A 25,035-nucleotide genomic window follows, 5' to 3' on the forward strand; every position below is an offset into this window, starting at 1 on the left:
CCTATCGGCGATTGTCGGAACCAGAGGCGGCCGACGGTCGAGCGACGGCCTTGGGACTGCCAGTGGCTGCACTGGGAGTGTGGCGTAGCAGGTGTGGGTACGGAAAGTGGAGACGGAGAAATACGGACGGCGAAGACGGCGGTACGGACAGAGGAGACGAGGTGAGGTCAGAGAGGGTCAGAGGAAGGGTGACACAGACGGTCACACATCTGTGGGGATGAGGGGGGGGGGCTGGCTAAACAGTGTGGTCTTTGTGTGGCCTGTGGGTATTTTCCAGGGGCTAGTCCTCAGCGGCACGGTACCGTGTTGAAGTATGGCCGAATGCTGAGCTCCAACAGTTGAACAAGCATAGGTTCTGTTCTGGTTCATGCCCTAAACCTAAATAACGATGGTTATCAGCGCACCCAACATTGAGGTAATCCGCTGGTGAGTAGGTCACGTGACACATCCCCATCAGTCTGACGTAATCTGCAGGATAGCTTTCTGCCAGTGGTAGTTATTCAGTGTTAGGTAGTTTAGGGGTATCATAGGGCCTTGGGTGCAGAGTGAAGTGTTGTTGGGTTAGGTAAAGATTAGTCAGGCTGGGCTAGTTAGGTTTGATAAGGAGTGCAGACCTGGCCTCGATGGGTTATCGTGGTGTTTACAACTCTAATGAGCATCATTTCAATATTCAGGATATGTAAAAATGTGATATGGACAGCAGCATACTGTATCTAAAAAACAACGGGCCCTCAGCTTAAGTTTTACTGAACGGGGAAGTCCCCCTGGCGCGGTTCGCTCCGCTGCGCGTGAGAGAGGGGGAAGTCCCTTTCTTCTCTTGGGCTTGGCTGGCGGTTGCCATGGAGACGACTTAGCTACCAGGAGCTCGTCGGAGGAAATATGTCAGGTCGAGTTTGGTATTGCAATCAAAATGTTTTTTTTTTTGTTTTTTTTTAATTTTTGGTAGGCATTATAAATCCACGCTATTGTAAAAGAGGCTTTTGGTTTGGTGAAATTAGGCATTTTTCCTTGCTGTCCAAGTTACTCCGATTTTCTCGTGGTTTAGATTGGCATTTGGTTTGGTATCGGTATCCAGTTTATCTCCAATTGACATCACGAATTGCTGACCTCTGGTGACCTACAGCAGCAGACCTTGTAGGTACTAAGAACGTGTAGAGGGTTCCTTTTAGAGATGCCAATCGGATACTGAGTTTTGTTATAGCGAAACCAAACGATGTCAATTGTCATCCTTGTTTGGCATCAGTTTTTCAGTGATGTAAAATTAACTCAACTGATTCCATAACCAGTAGTAAGGGAGGGTTGTGCCTCACCACTGATAGGTCACCGCTGATCAAGGTAACCAGCAGTAAGGGAGGGCTGTGCCTCACCACGGATAGGTAACCACTGATAGGTAACCCGCAGTAAGGGAGGGCTGTGCCTCATCACAGATAGGTAACCACTGATAGGTAACCCGCAGCGAAGGAGGGCTGTGCCTCACCACGGCCTGTATACTGGGAAACGCGTCCATTTGGACCACGGCTCGGAGATTTGACCGGTACGGCGGGCCGTTTCCACCTTCTCTCTCTCTCTCTCTCTCTCTCTCTCTCTCTCTCTCTCTCTCTCTCTCTCTCTCTCTCTCTCTCTCTCTCTCTCTCTCTCTCTCTCTCTCTCTCTCTCTCTCTCTCTCTCTCTCTCTCTCTCTCTCTCTCTCTCTCTCTCTCTCTCTCTCTCTCTCTCCTCTCTCTCTCTCTCTCTCTCTCTCTCTCTCTCTCTCTCTCTCTCTCTCTCTCTCTCTCTCTCTTTCTCTCTCTCTCTCTCTCTCTCTCTCTACCTCTCTCTCCCTCTCTCTCCGGCTCCAGTTGCTCTGTACCGGTGTTTCTGCTGACTGAACACACAGACACGGAGCTGATCCACGGTCGCGTCAGCCGACGGAGACATTACACCGCACGGTTCGTCGGAAGGTCATCTCAGGCTCAAAAGAAACGGTATATACCATTCGAAAACTGACGGTGCGCTGAAACCAAAAATGTATTTTTTATAAAAATCGATCGATGGCCTTGTTTGAAAATTGCGTTTTTGTAAAAACTTAATAATCTTTTATTCAACGGGCTGTCCCGGACATTCTTGAAAACATAAACATGTATTTTTGAGTTCCAGTGAAAGCTGAACGCCAAAAGAACAATATTTAGCGAAGCAATATTTCCAAACGTTAATATGCGTCTCCCACAGCCGAAAATAAGGCGCAATCACAGCAGCTCAGTGTCACGATGGACCAAAGTCAGCCACACAGAAGCGTGAAATGACCCTTATCGACTCGCAGACCCGGCGCTCTAGGCCCGCCTGACCGGTCACGGAAAGAACGTTCGGCTCTCGTTCTACTAAACAAATGTCTTATTTGTCAGTTTAACCCTCGCACGACCAGGCCATTTCTCATAACACGAACGACCAGGGGGGGGGGTTGTTACGACCCCCCCCCCCTGGCGTTTCGAAACGGAAGGTCGTAGAGCTTAGCGGAAAAAAACAACGGATTGCTCTCAACGAGATCTCGTGATTGGTGGTATATTTTTTGGTCCTAGGTCAACATTTGACCTACTTTTGACCGGTCAAAGGTCAAATTTTCGGAAAAATAGACTTTTTTTAACTTTCGGCGGCGATTGCGGCAAAACGGTGGGAGATATCGACTTGAAACCTTCACTATCGTGTTCCTTGATCAATTCTCTATCGTTTGGTATGTATTTCGTTTCCCTAGCTCTAAAAATGGCGCGTTGGGAGCGCCGGAAGTCGGCAAGGTCACAGTCGGCGGCAGAAATTCGAAAAATCAAAATTTAAATTTTTGAAATCTGATTGTATTTTTGGATTTGGGAGGTCCATTTGCTCCCTATAGAAGCTAATATTGCTGCATATTCCCATTGAGGTGACAAGAATTAGCAAAATAGTGGTTCGGGCGCTTTTCAAAAATAGTACCGGACGCTGTTCCTCTTGTGACGTCATAGCTCCGTGACCTGACCTGACCCGGTCAAATTTCTTATACCATATGATAGCCAATACTTGCCCCAACATGCATGGGAAGTTTCATCACGATCCATCAACCGATGTCCGTACCACCGGCAGGAAACCTCGGGCGTTGGCACTCAGTTTGTGAAAATCCGGCCGGAGGCTGTACCTCTTATGACGTCATAACTCCGTGACCTGACATGACCCGATCAATTTTTTTCGGCAAAAGATGCGCAAAGGTTGCCCCAGAGGGTATTGAAAATTTCAGCCCGCTACGACAAGCCGTTTAGCGTGCACTTCGAAAAAACCTCAGGGGGGGGGGGTTGATACAACCCCCCCCCCCTAGGCGTTCTAGGGTTAACTGTCCACATCGCTATTAAAGTTATTCAGGATACCTGTGAAGAAAATTCATTGTTCTGTTCGATTTACAACATGCTTTAATTTACATTTTTCTTATGCATGTTTTGTTCCATCCAGCTGCGATCAGTGCCCACGCAGGGGAAGTGAGCGGGGTTTCACTGTCAGAGGCTGTACTGGTGACAGCTGCTCGGCCGTGCGACCGGTCAAAGGTTACCCTGCCCCACCGGGCGCTACCCCCACTCCACCCGAGCTGAGGCCGGTGCAGCCTCTGACCTCTGACGGCCAATTTTCCTTATATGGGCATGATACCAAGCTCAATTGAGCAAAGTAGACATGAACAAATGCAAATTAATGCATGATGTGAGGATGACAGAACAATGAATTTTCTTCACAGGTATCCTGAATAACTTTCATAGCGATGTGGACAGTTAAACTGACAAATATGACATTTGTTTAGTAGAACGAGAGCCGAACGTTCTCATTCCGTGGCCGGTCAGGCGGGCCTAGAGCGCCGGGTCTGCGAGTCGATAAGGGTCATTTCACGCTTCTGTGCGGCTGACTTTGGTCCATCGTGACACTGAGCTGTGTGATTGCGCCTTATTTTCGGCTGTGGGAGACGTATATTAATGTTTGGAAATGTTGCTTCGCTAAATATTGTTCTTTTGGCATTCAGCTTTCACTGGAACTCAAAAATACATGTTTATGTTTTCAAGAATGTCCAGGACAGCCCGTTGAAAAAATATTATTAAGTTTTTACAAAAACGCAATTTTCAAAAAAGGCCATCGATCGATTTTGATAAAAATTACATTTTTGGATTCAGCTCACCGTCAGCTTTCGAATGGTATATATCGTTTCTTTTGAGCCTGAGATGACCTTCCGGCGAACCGTGACCGAGGGTCGGCTGGCCGGTCCTCGGTGTCGGGGGTAGCGGGTCAGCGGGGTCAGCGGGGGTGGAGGGGAGGGGAGGGGGAGGTTGTGGAGGGAAGTGATCGGCGAGAGAGTCCGTGAACACCCTCTGCTCAGTTCACGGCGGGTGGGGAAAAACACATGAAACTTCGTACGAACCAACTGTGGATGAAACTTCGTATGAAACAACTGTGGATGAAACTTCGTACGAACCAGCTGTGGCTCACGCACCACGCCTACACCAGCCTCTGACGTATAAAAGTAGCTCTGTAAAAGCCCCGCCAGGAGTCGTATCTCCCCCCATCCACTCGTTATGACAGGGCCGGGGGACTGGCCAGATCAGGGCTGAGGAAAGGGGTTATTCTATACGTACCGCATCATAGTGTCTCGAAAACTTCGTTACTTTACCCGCGAGCTGCTGGATGAGCTAAACCCCCACTTTTATCGCCGCGCTTAAAAAAACGGCCGCGTCGCAGGAGTGCCAAATTCTGGTTGCATGTAGGGAATAAATTGAAGTTCATTGCGATGAAATTTCAAACAAATTGGTGGGGAAAATTAAGATTGAGGTTATAGTGACGTCATGGCTCCTGAGTTTTCGATCAGGAACGGTATGTGTTAAAAAATCATAAACTCACAGAATAGCCATAGACACTCCAACGCAACTCGTTGTCCAGACGTAAATATGCTAGACACATGCCGTTACGACCATTAGACTGTTTCAGGTGACACCGTTCTCTCAGTCTTTTATATACCGTACGTTCTCTTTTTTAGAAATGGAGCCCAGGCAGCTCCAAGAGGAGGTTATCCAGATGAAAGAAGAGATGGCACTTCTGAAGGAGGAAATGACACATCCTAATCAAGAGTACATCGCCCGTTTGGATGGGGAACTGACCACACTGAAGAAAAACTGCGACTCACTGAGTGAACAGGTGGTCGGCCTGGGGGGAGAAGTGGCCACACTGAAGAAGGAGGTGACTACACTGAAGGAGGGCAACGCCACACTGAAGGGAGACAACGCCACACTGAAGGGAGACAACGCCACACTGAAGGGAGACAACGCCGCACTGAAGGGAGACAACACCACACTGCGTCAGGAGGTGGTCCATCTACGTGAAGAGGTAGTCCGCCTGCGACAGGCTGTCCTCGAGGAGCGCACCACTCGCCAGGTCGTCGTGGAGGAGCTGCGGCAGGAGGTCCGCCGGCGAGCAGCGCCATCCGACCGTTCACAGATGTGAGACTGAGAGGCAGAAGGGGTGGCACTGGGGGGGGGGGGGGGGACAAAGATAAGGGTAAACATTAGAGTTAGCCGCCTTTGGCTGCAAGGGATGACACTTGGTGTAGACAGTTTGTCGGTAATAGTCAACCCGGTTGTGTAGACAGTTTTTTTTTTTTTAAGGGCTGCGAATGTATACTTTCAGACAAAACCGGAAAAGTTTTCTGAAACTTATTCCATGCTTTAACGACCTCCTGCCAGAAGGGATTCATTCTTACCGATTCCATTTTCTTTCCACTCAAATCCCCACACGTAAATAATAATTGACTGTTTGGAATGACATTTTGCATGACATGTTCATAATCCTTATCAGAGCATATTATTCTTTTAATCCACGACAATTTCATGGAATCATTAAAAGTACGCAAACAAGGGATACCAAACTTCCTAATCATATGAGTACGTTTAATCTTATCCTGTCCATTGTCCCAGACAAACTTGAAAAACTGTCTTTGAAGTTTTACGATAAGGTCTTCTGGAGGACCAGGTAATACAGTTAATAGGTTCGTTAGTTTCGAAAGTGCTAGCGTTTTGAGTACCGTGCGCTTACCGTACACAGTAAGCTTTCTTCTGAGCCACCCCTTCAGAAGGTTTCTAATATCGATCATTTTTGCTTCAAAATTTATTGAGCTCATATCTAGCATGTTGCTTGTAAAAATAATGCCCAAGTACTTAAATTTTTCTTTAATAACATCAAACGAAGAATCAGTTACAAACGCAGGAGCCTGAAAAGACCCTAGAAAAAAAGATGGGTCATCGTCGCTTGGTCCATAAAGCACCACCAGAGTACATCTGAAATATCCATCGAACTCGACATTCATAATGATGTAGTTACCTAAATCGTCCGAAACATAACTATGAACTATCACCGGCGCCCCAGGGCTGGGCAATACCACTATGCCTCTTGAATTACCGGATCCACAACTCATGAATACATCAGTGCCCCACTCCGAGCGAATCCTATCCTTCATTTCTGGGGTAATGTGCGTGTCCACAAGACAATACAGTGCGCAGCTAAGTCCCTTAATGTACTGAAACACGTCTCGTCTCTTTTTGAACTGACGTATCCCTCTAACGTTAACGCTAAGCACTGTTAGACTCATACTCATTCTCTATCCTTTTTGTGTGACTTGATTGCGTATTTGACAAAATAAAAAAGGAAACTGATGAAAAGCAAAGCAATAACATAGACGAAAAAATCAAATACAGCTCGTTCACTACGTCGCTCGTCGGAAGGATCCAAAGCATCGCTACGTTCCGTGGATGCCACCTACCTGCAAGCACAAATAACATAAAGAACACTTGCTGATCACCAGTCAATACCAGTGCAAATACCTTACAATGGTACCTTAGACACCTTACCAACAAACGACGCGTAATAACTCGCGCAACATATAACATCGAGCCTATGAGACTGCGTAGGGTATAACTCAACAGAAAAACTCCCGTATGTCCCGTGAGCCCCCACTAGGACCACGAGACGGCTGCGACGATCGGACCACGTCGGCAGACAAACGGTCCTCTACTGGACCCGAACCTAGTGACTGCTCCGACACCTTAACACTCCCCCGCCCCCGAGCAGGCCCCTTAGCTCTCGTTCCCCCCTGAGCAGACGCACTCGCTCCCAGGTCCCCGTCGTTCCCGCCAGAGCGCCGAGTGCGCTCCTCCCTCTGCAACCCGCCGCCCCGCGACGAGAGCCCCATCGCCCCCTCGGAGGTGGCCGGAGACACAGTCTGCATTGGAGACTCCCCGCCACCAGACTCACATGATAGAGTGGCGACAGACCGGTCACCAGCCACGTCGCCGGCGGGGGTCAGGCTCTCCTTGTCTTTGTCCGCCTCTCTAGAGCACACTGAGTCTCTAGGAGTAGACTGCATCCCCCCGGCGGCTGTCGGTGATCTCTGCCTGGTGTCCCAGTAACACCGCTGACCCCATTCCCCGTCGGCACAGCCGCAGCATCAGCGGTGGAGGCGGCCTGCAGCGGCGGCAGCAGGCGCACCTGCCGTACCGGCTCTCTGGCGCAGTCTAGCAGAGAAGACGACGAGCGCCGACTCCTGTCCTCCGTGACGTCATCGGGAGACACCCCGGCTCCGCCGGCTCCCTCCTCCATCGAGTGTCCGGAACGCGCGGCGGGAGTTCCTCTTAGCTCTCCTCCACGATCCCGATCTCCAGTTCCAGGGTTGAGGCTGGGAGACGTCCTTGTTTCCGCCTGGGCTCGAACTTGAGACGGGCCATCCGCGGAACGCCTCAGATACGACACTCGGCCGTTCGTTTGGGTGTGCTCTCGCTCCGGTTGATGGGGCGGACGGGCTCCCGATAGCTGACGCACAGTCTCCTCATTACTGACTCTGATCGGGGCGGAGTCACGTGTCTTACAAGCAAGTACGTTTCCAGACCTGGTGAAGACTGAAAAGATGGCCTTTTCTTTTTTCAGTTGCAGTAGACTCTGGAACAGAGCCTGTCTTCTTGGAGTCAGGGACTCCGAGATGTACAGTCCCGATCCTTTCAGCTTTGATTTGGAACGGAACATCACATCCCTGTCTGAGCCTGGTGCCGCCGAGTAGAAGTCCATCATAATTTTCCCGCTTTTCAGTCTGAAGGCTGCCCTTATTTGCGCTCGTTCGACATCGTGCTGCATGTACCGATGGATTAAGGCACAAATCAACTCAGCTGCATCCTCCCGTCGATTTTGGTTCAGCACGGCTGGGCCCGAGAACAGAAGACAAGTCAGTCTTTTTTCTTGCTGCACACGGTCCTCCTGCAGTTCTAAACGCTGCAGACGAGCTTCCATGTCTGCCGTCCCCCGCCGTAGCTGCAGGATATCCCAGTCGGCAGACTGCTGACGAGCTGCCAGAGTCGATATCGAATCCATCGCAAACGATATGGATTGTTCTATCGCTGCGATGCGCCTTTCGTTGGTGTCTTTAATGGCGGCCACACACTTTGCATTTTCACTGACAATAAAATCTTTTAATTCCGCACACAGATCACTCTGGCGCTGATCCGGCTCAGCACCGGCTCCTCCCTGACTCTGCTGTAGCGGCGAGCCGGCCTTGCGTTTTTTACCCATGGTCAGTCACTGATGAGTGCAGACCAACACCAGAGGTCCCGCGAGCAGCTCTGACTGCAGCTCCAAACCGGCCCGTCGATGAAGCTTCACTTTCGTAGCCGGCCACCAGAGGTCAGTGTCCTTGTCCCTTCCTGACGGAGGCCAGCTCAAACTCGGCCGACCAAGAGCCGGGGGCGCGGCCGCCTGACCCGCCAGACGTAAACAACCGTCGGTCTCGAGTGACGTCTCTAGATGTTAGACGTCACCGAGGCCATCCCAGCCAATCCTGTCCCGAAGCTGGGTGCAAGTGACGTCATACCATGAGGGTCCCGAGCGTGACCCGCGCTGCTCGGACCAAGGCTGGGTCACCCTAAACAAAGACACTTCTCCGACTCTAGATCCTATCGTCGGGAGTGTACACTTGCCGATTTTACTCGACGCACTTCTAAGTCGGTCTAGGAAAAAGCCCAGAGCCAACTCTGGTCTAAATCGGATAGAAAACACAAATATATGCGGAGCGCTCACACCCGCGACCAATCAGGACGACGGTGGCGCCACCACTACGTTGTGTAGACAGTTTGTAAGAGTCAACCTGGTTGTGTGGGCATTTTGTCTGTAAGAACCAACCCGGTTGTGAATACAGTTTGTCTGTAAGACACTGGATTGGCTTACCTACGTGGGCCCATGGTACGGTGCTGTTTCGGTAAAATGAAGACATCTCGAAATTATCGCCTTATAACTGACCTTAGATGACGTCATACTACGTCACTCTGACGTCATTTCACCACAGTGACGGCGAAGAGGTGGTCTCACTGAAGGCCGACACCTGTGACAAGTGTGACGCCACCACCAGTTGTGACGTCACCCCAACTACGGAGGAGATGGGGGCCCTGTTTCACCGGTGATAGCAGCAAGCTGCTATCACGTTTCGCGAGCTGACGTCATGTCGTGACGCCATACTGTTGACGTAATTGGTAGTCCCGGCGCACGATTGCCGCGACCTTGGCGGCGGTATTAAGTGACGTATGAGCCTAAAAGTAAGAGTTTACGCAGTCATGATAGTATATTTATTTTTGATATATATTTTTTCAATATGATGTATTCAAAAGAAGTTGGGTTTAGGAAAAATTTGGACATTAACTTCGAACATTTAGCTGATGACGTAAAACAATATTGCGGCAATCGTGCGCCAGAATTGCCCCTTACGTCAGCAGTATGACGTCATCACATTACGTCAGCTCGCGCAATTTGATAGTAGCTTGCTGCTATCACCGGTGAAACAGGGCCGGGGCCGGCGTCCGGTAAGCGTAGGCCGCCTGCGGCTCGCGAGGCCAACATCTACCACCTGGACACCGAGCTGCTGAAGATGGTGATGAGCAAGATGGACTGCTGGGACATGTTCCGCGCCAGGCGGGGTGAGTGTCCTGTTGAATGCCGATGTCGTATTTCACAATAACATCCGAGTTGATGTGTTTGTTTCCTTAGCCATCAGATAGTTCAGCAATGGGGGTCGGAAATCTGAACGAATGTGGTAGGTAAAGGGCTGCTGGAGACGTGAACGGCCGCCGTAATATGGTTGCCGCCTATTTGCCAGATATATAAACTCTGCCGGTTTGTGGACTTTGAGTTTCAGGCTTTCCATTGACGTCACTTGTTCCTCCTGTTTCGTTGGTGCCGACAGTCTGCCATCGCTGGCGGTCCGCCGTCGACGATATCGTCGGCGACTGTCGGCGGGAGCTAACCGATCAGAAAACCCGCGGTGGAGAGGACCCGGCGCCGGCCACGAGCCTGGAGCTCGTATTGAAGGCACAGGACCAGCCAAAGATGACCGAACTGCAGGCGCCGACCGCTGAGACGGACACCGACCTCCGACTGGTCGGTGAGTACCGTGTGAAACGCGCTACACACGAACTGGTAGGGGAGGTTGGGGTAATTTGGCCGCTTTTTTAGAAAACGATATAACTTAAAATTGACGACACATTTCTGCATTTCTCAACGCTAGCAGGTGCCGCATTCAGTTTACTTTACTGGACAGTGAACTTGAAATGATAGAGTAATTACTTATATTGAAATTGTGACGTATTGCAAAGGTCTGCAAGGCGGCCAAATTGCCCCACTAGCAGGGTTATTTGGCCGGGGGTGTGGGATAATTTGGCCGGTGTTAGTTTGCGGTCGGGATTTTCTGTTATATTGCGAGTCTGCTTCAGATTCAGCAATGACGTGTGTCCTATGACGCATTTGCCGCATTTTGGAGGTTGACTCAGGGGTCACAGGGGTCAAAATAGCCAAATTAGCGGCTCTAGATGCGAAGACAGTTTTTTACAAATAACTTTTGAAGTAATCAAGCTAGGCCAAAATTTCGAGTACCATCGTAATTCTCTCGTCAGTCCGCATCGAAAGATATATGTGTTGACCTTGAGAAGTCAGGTTCAAAGGTTGACCTCAGGTCACGTTACATCAGGTCGGTTGACCTCAAGGTCACGTGATTTCAAGGTCATCATGCATATCATTCGATGCGCCTTGGCGAGCTGAACAGAATGAGACCATTTGTACGGCTGTACCATTTTTATGCAAGGATTTATTAGCAAAAAACGTTTGGTAACCTTTGATGACGTCACATGCTCTTACAGTTGACCAATCGGAAGTAAGGCATCAAAGTAGTCAAAGTTGGTCATGAAGCATGTCATTTATGGTACAATTGACCATGAAAACTCGGCCGTCCCAGCATAGTGACCATGAGCGCACCGGCCAAGTTGCCCCGCTAGTCCCGGCCAAATTACCCCATATTGCCATTCTGAAAATTTTTGTCTATAAAGTCATTACGGCTATACGGAATTAGATAAAATTGCTCTTGGATCCGCTGAACACCCCCAAGAATGACGCTATAATGTCTGAATTCGTTTTTAGCCCAAATACTACACGTTATACAACTTTGTAAACAGAAGTAAAAGTTACCGTTTTCTAATGAAATTAACGTTTTATTAACCCGCGCCCAGATGGGGTCTGCCGAGCAACGCGGTCTGATGGGGGGCCATTTTGCCCTCCCCCCCCTCAGATCTCGAGAACCACGCAACATAGCGACAAGCAGTAAACGGTGTTGGATAGCCCCAACGGGGAACTACCTTGTGACCCAATTTCATTTACCTCGGTCAAACCGTTGACGTCACAGGTCAGGTCAAAGGTCGAATTTTCACCGTTTACAGGCATTTCAAGAAATGCGTTGTAAAATCGAGTAAAATGCATTTCATTGAAAATCATCGATTGGGAAATGTTCTTCAAACACATATTTTGCTATTTGAGGTCACTGATACCAGGTCAGGTCACATCTAGGTCAGGTCACTGGGGGGTCGCAATATGAAAGTGTCGTGTGATACATGTTTTATGGTCCATTTGGTCCATTGGTCAGCTTAGGTCACGTTTTGGTCAAGGTCAGGTCAAGGTCAGGTCAAGGTCAGGTCAAGGTCAGGTCAAGGTCAGGTCAAATAAGGTCAAATTTCAAAGTTGATATTTTTGAATAAAATGGGTATTGATTCGATGCAGCTCGTCACGGGGAGTTCAATGGTGGTCTCTGTTTTGCGCTACGAGGTCTAGAATTGCTAAAAAATTGAGTTCAAAAATTTGACGTCATCAATTTTTAACAGTTTTTTTCGCTATAACTTGGCCAAAAAAAGAGGTATCAATCTAAAATTTGGTATGTATATCGAAGAGCGCAGGGACTATCACATATATTCCGGTTTTTTTCGAAATTCGAAAAATTTTTGGATTTTTTTTTAGTTTTTCTAAAAAAATTATTTTTTTTATTTTGGGGGTCAAAATCCCAAAATTTCGAAAATCCGAGATAGCAGTTTTGTAGCGCCATTTTTTTCTCTACACAACCACATAAAGAACTTTAAAATTGCTTGTTAACTGTAGAATTGGTGAGCGTTTCAAGATGTCATGTTTTTGCCCATTTTTCCTCGAACATGACCTCAGTTTGAACTCAATAACTCCTGACCTGAGGTGACCTGTGACTTGAAATTTTGTGTGAAGGTGTCAAATTGATGCCCGGTAAGGTACCCAAAATTTGGCGGTGCTGCGCGCCGCCGTTTTCTCGCTATTCAGGAAAAACCACAGGGGGGGGGGGGCAAAATGGCCCCTCCCCCCATCAGGGCGCAGGTTTTGAATACAACTACAAGGGGCAAAGTTTTGACATTTGTCCTCCAGTTATTTCTACCCATGACAAATGAATAGAGACTAGAGTTATTTCACTCACTTTTATTAGGCATCGTACAGGTTGGGGCGTCCAATTTACACCACCGGCCAAATAACCCCACTCTCCCCTACGCTTTGTCCCGCTGTAACTGCCATTCCTTGTCCATATGAGCGATCACTTCTTCACTGACTGGTGTTGCTTTATTCCAGCGGCCACCTGCCACGCCCTGGAAAAGGCCAACCTGCGCGGCTTCAAGCTGCGGGTCTCTGCCCTGCGCCGGCTGGCGCGTGCCAACGGCTCCAGTCTGCGTGAGCTAACGCTGCCGGCCGGCATCAACGACTGGCAGCTGGAGGCGCTGCTGGAGCCGCTGAAGGCTCTGGAGCGGCTCGATGTGAGCCCACCTGTGGACAGCTCCGGCAAGTGGCTGCGGCTGCTGCCCAAGTCGCTGAAGAGACTGGACATCACTGGTGAGAAGGGTCGATAGGGTGCTGGTGGAGTGAGTTTCTAGCACTGTCGCATCGACACTTAGTTGCGGCACTGGATCTCGAGAATGGCGTAGTCGATGAAGGAAAAGTATTAACTCCCCCGGAATTGTTGCATGTTTTGTGTGGTGAGATAAAGAAAATTGTAAAGAAGGGAAGGGCGAATTTGTTCGGTTACACTTTTTTGCTTATTAGCACATAAGCCGGCCGAGGTCTGATAGGTAATTAAGTCTGAGGTTGGAATCATTGACACAATGCGCGTTAAACATACCATCAGCATATATGTAAGCTTACTTCATTATCTAGTATCCACAATGCACTTAAAACCAAACCAACACAAATGTATTAGAACTAGAATACGATGAAAACAAAATGAATAATGAAAGTCTTTAATTGCCTGAGCCTTATTGTCAATGACAATAATACTAGGGAGACAGGTGATTATGCCACCTATAGGTACGAGTGTTGTCTGTCAATAAGCTGACTGATGGTGCCCACGACCAATGCTCTCCCTACCCACAGGCCACAATGCTGTTAACTGGCGATCATATCCCTCTCCACAGGGTCGGGGATGACGCGGGCACCTCTGACTTTCGTAAGATGTCCGTCGGAGGGACTTGTGGTCGGTGTACAGCTGGCAACGGACATACTCCTGGACCAGCTGGCTGCTCTGGCGGCCCACACAGTCACCAAGCTGTTCATTCGTGGTGAGCAACACCAACACGAGCAGAGCATCGGTGCCAAGATATCGTGACCACTGACCAATGGGCAATGACCATGACATATCGACAACTTTTTTAAACCCCACATTTGTTCTCTCGTGAAGTTCAGACAAGTTGTTTAGCAACCTTCAAAAAAGGTACAGTCACTCCATTTTTCTCAAGTTTGTCTGTCTTGGCACTGGCAGATCAAGCAATGTCAGAATAAGCTTACGAGTTACGAACACACAAATTTGATCAGGATCGGACGATTGGACACTTTTAAAAGGAGATCTTTCGTGCTTCCCGGAAATTCACCGGAGAACAGAATGTGGGGTTTTAAAAAAAGGTGTCGATATGTAGGGCACACGTGGCGCTTACGTTCTGCTTACTACTGCACTTCATCAAATTGACAAAACGTAGCTCCTATCGTTAAACAGATATCGAACTGATCATGCTAATGAGTATATGTATTTGGCTATTATGTATTAATATAGTATATGATTATGCTTCTCATTCTCAATAACGACGGGCGCTCAAGAGTAGAGACTGCTACGCTGCTATGGACTTGTTAGAAGGATGGCCCATATAAAGCTGTTAGATCTTACTGCTGCGCTCTCCCACTATTCCTTTATTGCTCTCGCTTGTCCGTTTCCCAAAAAGGTGTCGTACTGGTTAGTACTAACTACTAAGTATGATATCTTGCTGTGAATATTATTTGTCTTGAGTTGCAGCCATTCCAGTTAGCATGTGTGTCTGTATTTTTGTTTCACAGAGTCACCGTCCGTGACACCGGAAGCGACGGGACGCCTCCTGACTGCCCTCACCAGCTTGACGGACGTCACTCTTGTTGTATCAGGCGTCATTTCCGAAACTGTGCCGTCCGCCCTTCACGGCTGTTCCCAGCTGGATACGGTGCAGCTCAGTGACACCCGGCCCCTCACGGACATCCCTGCCCTGACCCAGTCAGAGGTGGCAGCGGTCAGAAGGTCAGTCGCCACAGTCGGCCGGACGGCGCCGGCGGGTATTTTATGCATATCTGGATTAGAGTTGCAAAGTTTTCCCAATGGGCTGCTACCGGCACCGCCCCGCCCCACAAAAATTTTCTGGGATACCGGCATGCTACCACGCCCCAAGCAAAAAAAAACCGCCAATTTACCGGCATACCAAAAAACCTGCATTCTTGATTCTGGCTTACCCCTACATGAGATGCAACATTTTGGCAATTTCAGTAGCCGCCCCACCCAGCAGCCACCCATTGTCCAACCAAAACTACCAGCAGCCTGATGTTAGCTGAGTTCGCCCCACAAATACCACAATTTTGAAACTCCATTCCAGTCTACAGCTGTTTAAATATATCCTGTAATCAAAAAGGTATTGCCTACAAAAAGCATTAACACATTCATCAAAAAAGCAAGGACAAAAAGAACTTGAATTACTGAAATGTGTTTCTGAAGATTGCACAGTGAGCAGCAATCACATTTGCCACAAGCGTTCTTATTTTCCACATTCTCCTAAAATATTGCAGGTACCAACCAAATAATGAACTATAGATAGTCACAACTCACAAATCACAATATTGATATAAAAAACTACAGATTCGGCCATATTCCTAACTCAAACTCATGGACTCATGAACTGAGGAAGCGAGATCAACATCAGCTTTTTCCTATCCGCCAAGGTCATCCTATCCGCCATGGCTTGCTGGCTCGTGAGTAAGATACGAATCATGTAAAAATATGTGTTAATAACTCACTTGTCATGAGAAGTCACCAAATAATATGTATAAAAACGATATAATATCCTCCCCCATCTCAAACGCGGGAACAAACAAATGGTTATAAAGGATTTCGAAACAGATGCGCCATAACACAGTTTTTAACCAGCTGATTAACCCGCGCCCGGCTGGGGGTCCTGGATTTCCACGCCCTGCTGGGGGGGGGGTGTTTGAACACCCCCCCTTCTAACTCGGCTCCTGGGCCACGTAGCGATACGCGGAAGGCGACGTTCGAAAGAGCGTCAAAAATAATGACGAAATCACTTCGGTCAATTTTTTGGTCAGGTCAAAGGTCAGGTCACCAGAGGTCATTGAAGGCAAAATTTCGCCGATTTCCAGGTCGAATGTCGAAAATTTCCAAGAAGCCAACGCATAACTCGGGAACCAATAGAGCTACAGCGCCGCGGAAAAGCGCATTCGATAGCCCTATTAACGCCCTTTCTGAGTAATTTTCTCAGATTTGACCTAACGTCAACGGTTTTGCCTGCAGGGGGCAAAAACTGCAAAAATAGCCGATTTTTTCGGAAACAGTTTTTCTGCAATAACTTTTGACCCAAGCATTGTACGAGCTTACTTTTACCGGCATCGTGTTCCTCTCGTCAAGACGCATCGAATGAACTATAACTTGACCTTGAAAGGTCAACTTGAAAATTTGACCTCAGGTCAAGGTCATGACCTGACCGGAAAGGGTCATGTTGCATATCAGTCGATCCGTATCGTCGAGCTGAACACATCTAAGGTGTTTTCATCGCTTTAGCATGCCTCTATCAAAAGTTATTTGCGAAAAACTGTTAGATACCATTCGTGACCTAAGATGACCTCAGGGCATAAACAGGGGTCACGGACACCATTTTCATGTTCAGTGTGTCTAAACCACTTGTAATTCAGTGTTTGGGAGTGTTTATAATGTCTTTCGTCCAAAAGAGACGCATTTCAATTTTCTCCCATTGACTTATAATGGGGAGGTCGCAAAATTGACCTGACCTTAGGTCATCGATATCAAAATTCTGAGATATACATTTTGTACATGCTATTGCTCTTAGCAATCGCTGAAAGTTTCAAAGCGATCGGTCACTCGGTGTAGCTATGACAGACATTGAAACTTTTTATGAGGTGAGGTCACTTCAAGTGACCTGGTGACCTGACCTTGAATGACCTTGGTCTGAAATTTGCACAACATGTGTAGAATTGATGTATGGTAAGGTGTACCAAAAACGGCGGCGCTCCGCGCCGCCGTTTTTGAGATATTCGCGAAAAACCACAAGGGCGGGTGTTCAAACACCCCCCCCCCCAGCAGGGCGCGGGTTAAAACACTGCAAAAAAGGTTTTAGGACTGCAAACTTCTGTCTCGTGAATGATTTTATTCATAAAAATCATCCAACACGATATTGAATTCCAATGAAATCAACACTGTGAGTGTTATTCACTACAAGAACATTGATTTCTCTTGAGTGATTCAACCAAAAGGGCATATGAATAAATATTACGTCATCAGCTTACATCCTTTCATTAGGGGACAGAGGATCTTAAAAGTCAATCCTTGGTTGCCTTTGCGCCACATTGCGCCACTTTGTATTCATTTGGTCTGCATGTTGTGTTTTCTTGTAAAGATAAGACAAGATGCCAGTTTAATTCATTTTCATTTCATTTTGGGACCAAAGTTAGGTTCAGGGCTACCTAACACCTGCCTTTTCAGCTGGATTTTCAGTGTCAAATTCTTTGTAGAGTATCTCAGACCACATCCCAGGACTCAAGGCCAGTTGAACAATGTGTTTTGTGTTGTTTTGATTCTGCCTTTTGCCTAGGGAATGTTGCCATGAACATTTATCTATTTTAGTTATTGTATTATGCCTATTACCTAACATCAGACTTACTAATTGGTTGTGCTTTTGCAACATTAATGAGTATTCTTTGTCTTCCTTTGATAGACCACAGTAGATTCTTGACAATTCTAATTAGAGCCAAACCTGTGAAATGCTGAGGTTCATGTGTCACCCCTACCCTTAGCAATGGAACTTCTACCACAAAATGTATTTTGCAGTGGCTAAGATTGCTGTTATTACAATTCAATAGCCTCTTAGTGTCCAAAGTTTGAATCATATGCTGATAATTTTTTTTTGTGCAAAATCAAAAATACCGGCATGCTACCGGCAAGACATGCCAGATACCACGAAAAAACCTGCGGTAGTGAAAAATTACCGGCATGCCGGTAGTGCGGTAGGGAAATTTTGCAACTCTAATCTGCATAGACCGCAATAACCCCAGGAACTGCGTATCCGTTGGAGGTATACATTATAGTAATACGGGCACATGGACACTGGAAATGGAAACAAACTCGTTACAGAAGAATGAGCATCTACAAGCAGACTTTTTGACTCAGGTGGTTGTGTTGATGCAATGCAAACAGACAGACAGACGGACAAACGGACGGGCAGCTACATTATCTGGACTGGACTGGTATTAATATAGATATGGACATAATATTGGATGGCATAAGGCTCTTAGTATCGTGTGAAACATGTATAGCAAATTGCAGCACCAGACTGGGAACTTGAGGTAGCTGGAGGCACATATGTTCTGTTATGAACGGCATTGGTACTACATGGTGTCTCCGTGTCGAGTCGCCCGCTGGTGCCACTGTGTGACTGTGTCCCGTATACTGACCCGTTCTGTTTTGTTATGATCTGTTGCAGGATGGCAGTGACCTGCAGGAAACTAAAGAACCTGCACCTCACCTCCTCACTCGAAAACCGCCAGGCCGTCCTGACTGCCCTGCACGTGACAGACCTGGGATATGACGGTGGCCAGTCTCGCACAATCACTCTCTATGTCCCCAGTAAGTGGCAGCGTCTCTGACCACCCACACTAGCCGACATGGCGCCACCGGCCTCTCTGATACGCGCAGACACTGACGCACGTGACGTCACAATAGGTGACGTGTAACTCCGTTAGTGACGTCACCAGGTTGTGCTCGACTCAAAAAAATTTGCCGACTCGACTCATCATTCAACTTCAGAAAGCCCTGACTCAGCTCTGACTCAAACAAGGAGCTGATTTTTCCCCTTGACTCAACTCATGACTCAAGCGGCTCAATGAAAATATGAGTTGACTCAAGCTTGTCTCAAATTTTTGTTGAGTCAAGTCAGGGTTGGCAGGGGGTGGCAAAAACTGGTTTTTGCCAGTGGTTTTAACCGGTTTAAACCGGCTGGCAGAAACCCCGGTGGCAAAAACTGGCAAAAACTGGATAAAACTCAGTTGGCCCAAACCACAACTTTTCTTGTTAGGAATGGATCTGAAATGTACAAATGCATTTCTGGATGTTATAGAGATGCACCAAACATTCTGAAGTTTGCCTCATTACTTATCCCTTCTTAAAATGTCTATGCATGTCGGTAGGCAATAGACATCCACCACAGAATGCATTTCCATGTAGGGGAGAGTGGGGCAAAGCTGCCACGGTAGGGTGCAGTGCGCATATCAGTGGCAGATACTCCTTCGCACTTCTGATTGTGCAGGACTCACTCTTGCACTGGCTCATTTGTCAACCCCAAAAGGCGTCTTACTGGTTCCTTATGGAAAGCCCATGAAAGTGTTGTTCAGTTATAGAACACTTCAACGGTCAAAGTCACTTCTGTTTGAAAGCATAAAGCTTTCACCGAATTCTCCTTAAAATGTTTCATGTTCAAATCCATGTGTAGGCATATCATTGTGATGGTTTTTAGTTTTTGCCAGTTTTTGCCACTTTTTGCCGGTTAAAACCGGTTTAAACCGGCAAATGGCATAAACTAGTTTTTGCCGGCAAAAATGCCAACCCTGAGTCAAGTGAGTTGACTCAAAATTGACTCAGATAAAAAAGTTGTTGAGCGGTGGGTGGGGGTGAAAAAAATCCTGCAGCAGGGCCAGGCCTAAGTTGTTGACTCGACTCAAATCTGACTCATTTGAGTCAGAGTTGAGTCAAATTTCTGACTCGACTCATGAGTCAAGCACAACCCTGGACGTCACAGTATTTCAGTATCAACCCTCATGACGTCACTAGTCAGTGATACACACAAATGTCATTGTGTTTGTTTCTGTATATGTAGGCGACGTCACGTCATCAGTCTTAGTTGCCCCATGTGACATCACTAGCAAACTGTGCGTAATCTGGCGTGCTCTGTTTCCAGAGTCTATAAAAGACGAGATTGAAGAGCCCTCCGACAGTAGCATCTGCGTGGCGTACTACAACGACAGCCACTAGCTCTGCTTCCCAGTGCTTCATCTACTCCGGTGCCGGCGGCAGTGTCGGAACTCGACAACAGATGGCAGCACCGTGTCCCGTCGACAGCGCTGTGCTGTACACACTACACAATGCACGTCTAGACCTTCATATCCAGAAGTGCCTCGAGCCGCCCTGTCCCATCGGGCCAGGTCCGTGGGTACTTTACCGCCGTGCCAGCCGGTTTGGGTTGAGTGGCCACCTGAAGGCTGGTCATTTGATTTAGGCACAGATTGCACGTTTGTTGACACTGCTTTGATAGAGGCAGTAGGTATATTCAGTATCCGAGATTTATCACGCTCCGGGCCACTGTCCAGCCATCGGTGAACCGATGTCACCGTGCCAGAGGTACCGTCGTGGTGACGTCACGTGTGTTGTGACGTGACGTCACGCTGGCTCACACCACTGTGCTGGCTGTTGTGTTGTAGTTTCAGTTTAGACCAGAGAGAGGTTGGAGCTAGCTGTGAGGGTGTCCGGTCCAGGCCAAGGCCCTAAAACATAAGGTTGGACGAAGTTTTATACCAAAAATGTACTAGAATAGCGTACGAGTCAAAGCTATTTCCGTTGTTTCTTTACAAATATGTCGCAAACAAGCTTTTTCTGTAATAAATCATTATTTCGAAGTTAAGCTACTAGTTACTATAAATTCGATAAGCAAACACTTATTTTTTTTTATAAAAGCCTAGCTTATATAGTCCAATTCTAGTTGAATAATCAAGTAGCTACTAAATTTTCCAGATGTGACACATATTGCGCACTTCAGACAAATGCGTTGCTAAGGCGTTGCTAAGGACTCTTTCGCATGTTTTGCTGTGTGGTTTGTGTTTTTGTTATGAAGTGAGGGCCGGAGTGAGGTGGACAGGCTGTTTGATATTTTTTTCTGGTTTTCTAGGACCGTCGCAATTCTTTAACTTGACATACTTTTCTTGCTTTTTTATCCGAGGCTTTTTCAATAATTGGTAGATTCTATCGTGGAAATAAAAGGGTTAGCAGGCCACAGGGGTAAATGCAAGTCGACTGATAGTGAAATAAAAGGTAGAAGTGTCTGTTCCATTATAAATTTAATGTGATATGCTGGAACATGAAGCAACAGGATCAGACGCAAGAACCACCAATAAAGAGCCCAGAACCAGCAAGCGCCATGCCATCAAGAGCAGCCATGATAACGTTTGATTAGCTTTCAGAAAACCTTGGAACCTTGGAAAACCTTGTTGACTTCGCCTGTCAGTGGGGCTTATCCCTGTTGGTGATTCTGATAAATAAATAAATAAATAAATAAACTATACGCCAGACGGTGAGCAATCAAGAGATCTTACAAGACCAGTACTGAGTAGGTAGTTACTTGAAAACGAGAGCCGCCAGGAAAATCAGCAGATTCTTCAATGGCAACAGTAACACATTTCAACATCTATCTAGCAATGATTTGCACCAGCGAGGTGGCTATCATTGTGTTTTGTGTCTGTATCCCTAACTGCTCAAAAATATTTGTCATTAAATAAACAAACAAATAATGCGTCTTTTTCTACTGAAAGTAAGTTCTCCAAGTGGCAAGGGATGAATAATAGCAGGTACCTAATTAATTGCCATCTATTCATTCAATTCATAAATCATAGGCAATTCAGGGCATCGATCGGCAGCGCCCTTACTGCATGGTACTGCGGATCGTCCATGGATTTCTTGATGACTCCGACTCTGACTCAGACTTTCAAAAATAAACTCTGACTTTGATTTCAAATGTCGGCTCTGACCGACTCCGACTCCACAGCCCTAGCAGGTCTGCAGAGGCAATTAATTTTTGGTGACTCCGACTCCGACTCTGGCTTTCAAAATCGACTCTGACTCTGACTCTGGTCAGAGCTGTCGACTCCGACCGACTACAACTCCGACTACGGAACCCTGAAAGGTCTGCGGAGGGGATCGAATTTCGGTGACTGACTCAGACTCCAGCTTTTAAAATCGACTCTGACTCCGACTCGACGACTCAGGTCAGAACTGTCAACTCCGACCGACTTCATGACTCCGACTCCGGAGCCCTACTGGTAGCTATCACGCCAGGGAGCTGCAAATCATATGTTCCGTGGCAGTTTATGGCATTAAAGTCGATAACGCGGCTGAATCGCACTATGAAACACCCTTATTGGCTGCAAGAACCACGAAAGTTAGCGCATCACCACTGGAAAACGTGACAAGATATCGATTAATTGGCCCTGGATTTGGATAAATAACATGTTGATGATCATATTAGCACACATTTACATTACCAGTAAAACGCCTTTTGGGCGAAGGACGAGCGAGCGAGAGAGTGAGCCCTGCACGTGCAGAAGGGCGAGAGGGTACTTCCAACGGGCTTGTGCAAAGCACCCTTCTAACCGGTCGCTAGCGGCGTACCAAATTTGAACGCAATCGGCCCAGCCGTTCCTGAGATCTGGAAGCGGCATTCTGCACGTGCGCACGTGCAAACGGGGTCCAAAATGACTTTTGCACGGCACCCTACTAACCGGTCCCCAACCGTGTACCAAATTTGAGCGCAATCGGCCCAGCCGTTCTCGAGATCTGGAAACGCCCCCTGCACGTGCGCACGTGCAGTAGCACCCTAACCGCAACACATGGGAATGCCCATTGCCTGGTGGTTGCCTACCTGTATGCCAAGTTTCAGCGAAATCGTCCCAGTAATTACCGAGTTACTGAAATGGGAACAAATTTGGCACCTCTTATTGTTGTATTTTGCACGTGCAGTGGGGGTCACTCACATAGATGAAGAGTATCCGACCTTTGGTAGAAGGGATGCAGCTACCCTACAAAAATTACCGCAAGTCAATCGCCCAAGCGGCTGCTGATATATGAGCCTCTCAAAATCACTACTTTTGCAAAACAGCTTGAACACCCTTGACTTTTCACGTGGCACGTGCCACGACGGTCACTGAGATGTATCAAAAGTAGTCAATTACGGGGTAGAAGGGATGGGGCTACCCAACAAAAAAGACCGCAGGCCAATCGGTCCAGCGGTTGCTGAGATATAAGCCTCTCAAAAGCGTTACAGGCCGGGCCGGGCCGGGCCGGGCCGGGCTGGGCCGGGCCGGGCCGGGCCGGGCCGCTCATACTGAGATTTTTCCGTTATATTGAAAAGACTCGCTTCGCTCGCTGCGCTCGCTCGCTCGTAATCATCTATCTCAAGGTTGCCCTCCAGGCGGCTCTAAACTATGGCAATTTCCCTATCTTCAACATGTAAATGCCCTCGGGCGTCCTCGTGGTGACGTAGGCATGGGAGTGCCAGGTTGGTAGGAACTAGACTTCGACGCCCCCTGGTCCAGGCGATATCGGACCTCGCCCGTCACTGTGTCGGACCGTCGGTGGTCCGGTCGGCTGTGGTTCGTTTGGACCGGATATGTCCGGTTCGGTGTCGCTCATGGGATATCACGGGCTGATGGCGATTGAAATACACAGTGGTTCAGACTTTCAATACACAAATGTAACTGGATTTCCAAGCGCAACTATGTGGTGCTGTCATTTCGTGACCGCAACCCGTCAAAGGGATTGTAAGGCTTCTGACTATTATGCAATGTTTGATGCTTCATAAAAAAGTGTGTGCATCTTCAGATTGCCTAATATAAGTGTTCCGTGAAAATTAAGCCAAACCCAGAGAGTTATCAGTAAAGAGAAAAATCAGGTAATTCCCAGGAAACGTATCCCTCAGGGGACAGGGGCGAATCATACTTTTTACCCTCACCACCAGCCCAGCACTTCAGTTGACTGAGCCGTAAGGCTGTACTGATTATCACACATCAAGTGTGTCTATGGTGATCAATGTGTCACCCAGCCCGTGCGCTGCGGCACAGCCTACCACTGCAGGCAGCTGACTGACCGCTGAGAAACGGGGGGAGCATTCATTCTGGCCAGGGTTCATAATGTCCAGGGTACGCTATGCCCAGTGTCAAAATGGCCAGTGCCTTGAATGGGCCAGAGTTCATAATGTCCAGGGATTGCATGGTCCAAATGTGGCCAACTGGCTGCAGATAGGGTATATTCAAAGAGGCCAGGGTTCATAATGTCCAGGGCACGATGTGTCCAGTGTTCAAAATGGCCAGGGTTCATAATGTCCAGGGCACGATGTGTCCAGTATTCGAAATGGCCAGGGTTCATAATGTCCAGGGCACGATGTGTCCAGTGTTCAAAATGGCCAGTGCCTTGAATGGGCCAGAGTTCATAATGTCCAGGGATTACATAGTCACTGAAAGTGACGTCATTATGTAAAAAAAACACGGAATCAGCTCAATGCAAAGCAGTGCAGTGCCGAAGGCAATGCCTTAGGAAAGATTACAGGCAATAGTAAATCAAATATTTTTAGGTTAAGTGGTTATGTATCTGGCTTCAGGCCGAAGGCCTGAAGCCTGATGCATAACCACTTAACCTAAAAATATTTGATTTACTATTGCTTGCAATCTATTCATGCGAGAAACTATTTCCTTATCCCTGGTAGGCAAACATCATTACCTTAGGTTAGGTTAGGTTAGGTTAGGTTAGGTTAGGTTAGGTTAGGTTAGGTTAGGTTAGGTTAGGTTAGGTTAGGTTAGGTTGGGTTGGGTTGACTATGTAATCCCTGGACACTATGAACTCTGGCCCATTCAAGGCACTGGCCATTTTGAGCACTGGACACATCGTGCCCTGGACATTATGAGCCCTGGCCATTTCGAACACTGGACACATCGTGCCCTGGACATTATGAACCCTGGCCATTTTGAACACTGGACACATCGTGCCCTGGACATTATGAACCCTGGCTTCTTTGAATTTACCCTATCTGCAGCCAGTTGGCCACTTTTGGACCATGTAATCCCTGGACAATGTGAACACTGGCCAATTCAAGGCACTGGCCAATTCGAGCACTGGACACATTGTGCCCTGGACATTATGAACCCTGGCCTAAATAATACGCACCCGAGAAACGGTGCATCGTTCTGCCGTCAACTGTAGAATGTACAGTGTGTATTAGTTATATTACAGCTGTATGGACACAGCACGGGTACGGATCCGGGACACCATACCATTGACTGGTGGATACAGGACACGGT

General features: G+C 47.7%; 3 protein-coding genes across 3 annotated transcripts in view; all 3 read left to right on the forward strand.

Moving 5' to 3' along the window:
* LOC122392581 overlaps window positions 1-25,035 on the forward strand; it is a 158,099-nt gene that overhangs the window by 21,381 nt on the left and 111,683 nt on the right. The gene's annotated exons all lie outside the window — the stretch shown is intronic.
* LOC122392585 lies at window positions 62-20,448 on the forward strand. Its single transcript, XM_043387638.1, has 9 exons — window positions 62-161; window positions 5,012-5,471; window positions 9,353-9,977; window positions 10,244-10,441; window positions 12,964-13,221; window positions 13,800-13,943; window positions 14,710-14,923; window positions 18,405-18,547; window positions 19,875-20,448. Exons 3-9 carry the CDS (start codon window positions 9,929-9,931, stop codon window positions 19,946-19,948), a joined length of 1,080 nt encoding a protein of 359 aa, XP_043243573.1. The 5' UTR covers window positions 62-161; window positions 5,012-5,471; window positions 9,353-9,928; the 3' UTR covers window positions 19,949-20,448.
* On the forward strand, window positions 5,014-7,542 carry LOC122392578. Its single transcript, XM_043387622.1, has 2 exons — window positions 5,014-5,471; window positions 7,464-7,542. Exons 1-2 carry the CDS (start codon window positions 5,014-5,016, stop codon window positions 7,540-7,542), a joined length of 537 nt encoding a protein of 178 aa, XP_043243557.1.

This window comes from Amphibalanus amphitrite, unplaced genomic scaffold, assembly GCF_019059575.1.
Source record: "Amphibalanus amphitrite isolate SeventyFive unplaced genomic scaffold, NRLGWU_Aamphi_draft 000492F_arrow, whole genome shotgun sequence".
NCBI classification, from domain to species: Eukaryota; Metazoa; Arthropoda; class Thecostraca; order Balanomorpha; family Balanidae; genus Amphibalanus; species Amphibalanus amphitrite.

Bases quoted from the DNA above. Each gene is read 5' to 3' on its own strand.
- LOC122392578 (XM_043387622.1), top strand. From the start codon at position 5,014: ATGGAGCCCAGGCAGCTCCAAGAGGAGGTTATCCAGATGAAAGAAGAG. The intron at 5,472-7,463 runs GTGAGACTGAGA...CCGTCGGCACAG, and splicing joins CCATCCGACCGTTCACAGAT to CCGCAGCATCAGCGGTGGAG.
- LOC122392585 (XM_043387638.1), top strand. From the start codon at position 9,929: ATGGTGATGAGCAAGATGGACTGCTGGGACATGTTCCGCGCCAGGCGG. The intron at 14,924-18,404 runs GTCAGTCGCCAC...GATCTGTTGCAG, and splicing joins GAGGTGGCAGCGGTCAGAAG to GATGGCAGTGACCTGCAGGA. The intron at 18,548-19,874 runs GTAAGTGGCAGC...CTCTGTTTCCAG, and splicing joins AATCACTCTCTATGTCCCCA to AGTCTATAAAAGACGAGATT.